This window comes from Grampus griseus (genome assembly GCF_964374135.1).
Source record: "Grampus griseus genome assembly, chromosome: 11".
NCBI lineage: Eukaryota > Metazoa > Chordata > Mammalia > Artiodactyla > Delphinidae > Grampus > Grampus griseus.
The window spans coordinates 28,520,344-28,522,667 of record NC_139005.1 but is presented as its reverse complement, the minus strand read 5'-3'; the positions used below and the strand labels follow the sequence as shown (position 1 = coordinate 28,522,667).

The window sequence follows — 2,324 nt, the reverse complement described above, 5'->3', positions numbered from 1 at the left end:
TTTTGTAGAGGTTGTGCAGAATAAGATACTTAATATTTTTTGGAAATGTACAAATATCTTGGAGACTGAGGAAGTTTGTGAAAATAAATATCACGCATTCTTGTTTAGGTTAATATTTCACATTTTTTGGCTAGTATAATTCTATTTGTATATTGAAGTTTTTTTTTTCTATTATATTAAATCTTGAATTTTCTCCTATTCTTTTTTTTTTTTTTAATGAAGTCCAAGGTCATTGTTGGTACAGCAATTCATCAGTGAGGACAAACAACCAATTTATTGTTGCTAAACAGATTAACATGCCAATCCTTTAAAAAAAAAAAAAAGCCTTGTACAATAATAGTAGCCATGCGTTAGCCACTTTAATATAAAATGTGATCAAAAGTCAAAATACAAGAGTTCAAAAGGCATAGAAAAACCAAAAAGTTTCAATTTTATTACAAGTTTTAGATTCTGGAAATAGTTTTAAAAAAAAAACTTATATGCTAATTTCAGCCCAGGGCTAATTTTTTTACAACCAAACTAAGAATTACTACAAGGGAACATCAATGCAACAAACAAGTAAAATTTGCAAACCCAAGTCACAAACTTGCTAACAAAGTTAATAATCATGGTAATGGACAGCACCAAAGAGCAACTGATGCCTCAGTTAAATTGGAAAGAAACAATGCCTTCTCTAGGGCAGAGAAACATGCAAACAATTCTGCTTCAAGAAATTTGCATAGAAATAGAAAATGCTAGAGCCTTTACCACAAATGAAATTACAAAGCCTCAATATGTTAAATTCAACCCAAGGAGCACCAAATGTTAAATTGGAGCCAAGGTATGACTCAAAACATTTAATTTCCAGCTATGCAACTAGCAAGATCACAAGAATTTCAGGTGTGGAAAGGCACCCTAGGCAAGCTCTTGAAAGACATGAATTTGATACAACGTAACCTTAAATCAATGCAGACATTCCTGTAAAATTTAAATTTTAGAGGACACCATAAGGCATCAGGATCTCTTCTCAAAGTCACTCGATATTGTCAGCAACAATCACATCTTTATGATCTCATTAATGACCTTTCACAGATCTCTAGCCTGTACACGTACAGCAGAACCCCCAATATCGTGGGAAGCCCTTTCAGTTTGGCCCTGCTTAACGTGTTTGTAGAATGACTTTTAAGCCCAGCCGTGGCCTAAATGGTGTGAAAGGGACTACTCCCTGGGCATCTCAAGGCTTCTCTTCAGCCTGAGCTGTCTTCCAGGCCCCTCTCTTCCACACCTGCCCCCGGTGTAAGACTCCAGAACTCTGGGATTCTGAGCCTGACCTCAGGCAACCTCACCGACACCCACGTTTGGAAGCTCCACTATTCCTCATCTCCAGCTCCCCCTGGTGGGGTTCAAAGTGACAGTTTGGTGCAAGGACTTGTAGAAACAATGCTTATTTACAAATTCGTATTTTGTAGACCTTTCCTTAATTGAACACCTGTGACTTTTACAGTCGCTCTCCAGACCCTTTCCAGAGGTGTAGTAGAATATGCGAAGCAAAAGGACATTTTATTTCTACAGGAAGAAAAAGGATTAACATACATAGTAATAACTGTGTCCATCAAGAGTAATTTGTAATCATTTTCTGTTCAATCCACACTGCAGAGATACAAGGAAAGCCACCATTTTGTTTCCTAAATTTTATTTAAGAATTCATACAAAATACTCCAGATAACTGAGTTTCAATCCTCATCTTCCTCCTCTTCTTCATCTTGATTAATCTGGAAGTAACGTAATTCGTAACTTTCTTTGCTGTTAGCAACTACGCGTAACCAATCACGGAGATTATTCTTCTTCAAATATTTTTTGGTGAGATATTTCAAATACCTTTTGGAAAAAGGCACCTCGGAAGTTACAGTGATCTTGCTTTTGCTTCTTTCGATTGTTACAACACCTCCTCCGAGATTCCCAGCTTTTCCATTCACTTTGATTCTTTCCTGAAGAAACTGCTCAAAATTGGCCGCATCCATGATTCCATCTTCTACAGGATGGGTACAGTCAAGAGTAAACTTCAGGACCTGCTTCTTTTTTTTGCCCCCCTTCACCACAAGCTTTTTCACTGGCGCCATCGCCGCAGCGGAGGCAGAAAAGCTCTACTATTCTTTTGTTCTTTTAGGCATTTGCCAGGGGTCGAAAAGATGAGATTGAAATAAAATGCTTTTATTCCACTGATTTTTAACAGAAAATTTGCATTCTCTACTTCCAGCCTGTCTGAAACCAGTTTCTAATTGTCTCTCAGGAGAAACAATACTGTTCTTTCACCCAGTACTTTTTGTTTGTTGTTGTTGTTCCAA

At 37.3% G+C, this 2,324-nt stretch overlaps 1 protein-coding gene across 1 annotated transcript; it reads right to left on the bottom strand.

The window, feature by feature from the left end:
- Positions 1-1,655: 1,655 nt before the first annotated feature.
- Positions 1,656-2,115, bottom strand: LOC309830116 (large ribosomal subunit protein eL22). Its single transcript, XM_082666471.1, has one exon. It carries the CDS (start codon positions 2,097-2,099, stop codon positions 1,713-1,715), a length of 387 nt encoding a protein of 128 aa, XP_082522597.1. The 5' UTR covers positions 2,100-2,115; the 3' UTR covers positions 1,656-1,712.
- Between the last annotated feature and the right edge of the window lie 209 nt (positions 2,116-2,324).

What these genes read in the sequence shown, in the direction of transcription:
- LOC309830116 (XM_082666471.1), bottom strand. Translation starts at nt 2,099, where the DNA reads ATGGCGCCAGTGAAAAAGCTTGTGGTGAAGGGGGGCAAAAAAAAGAAG.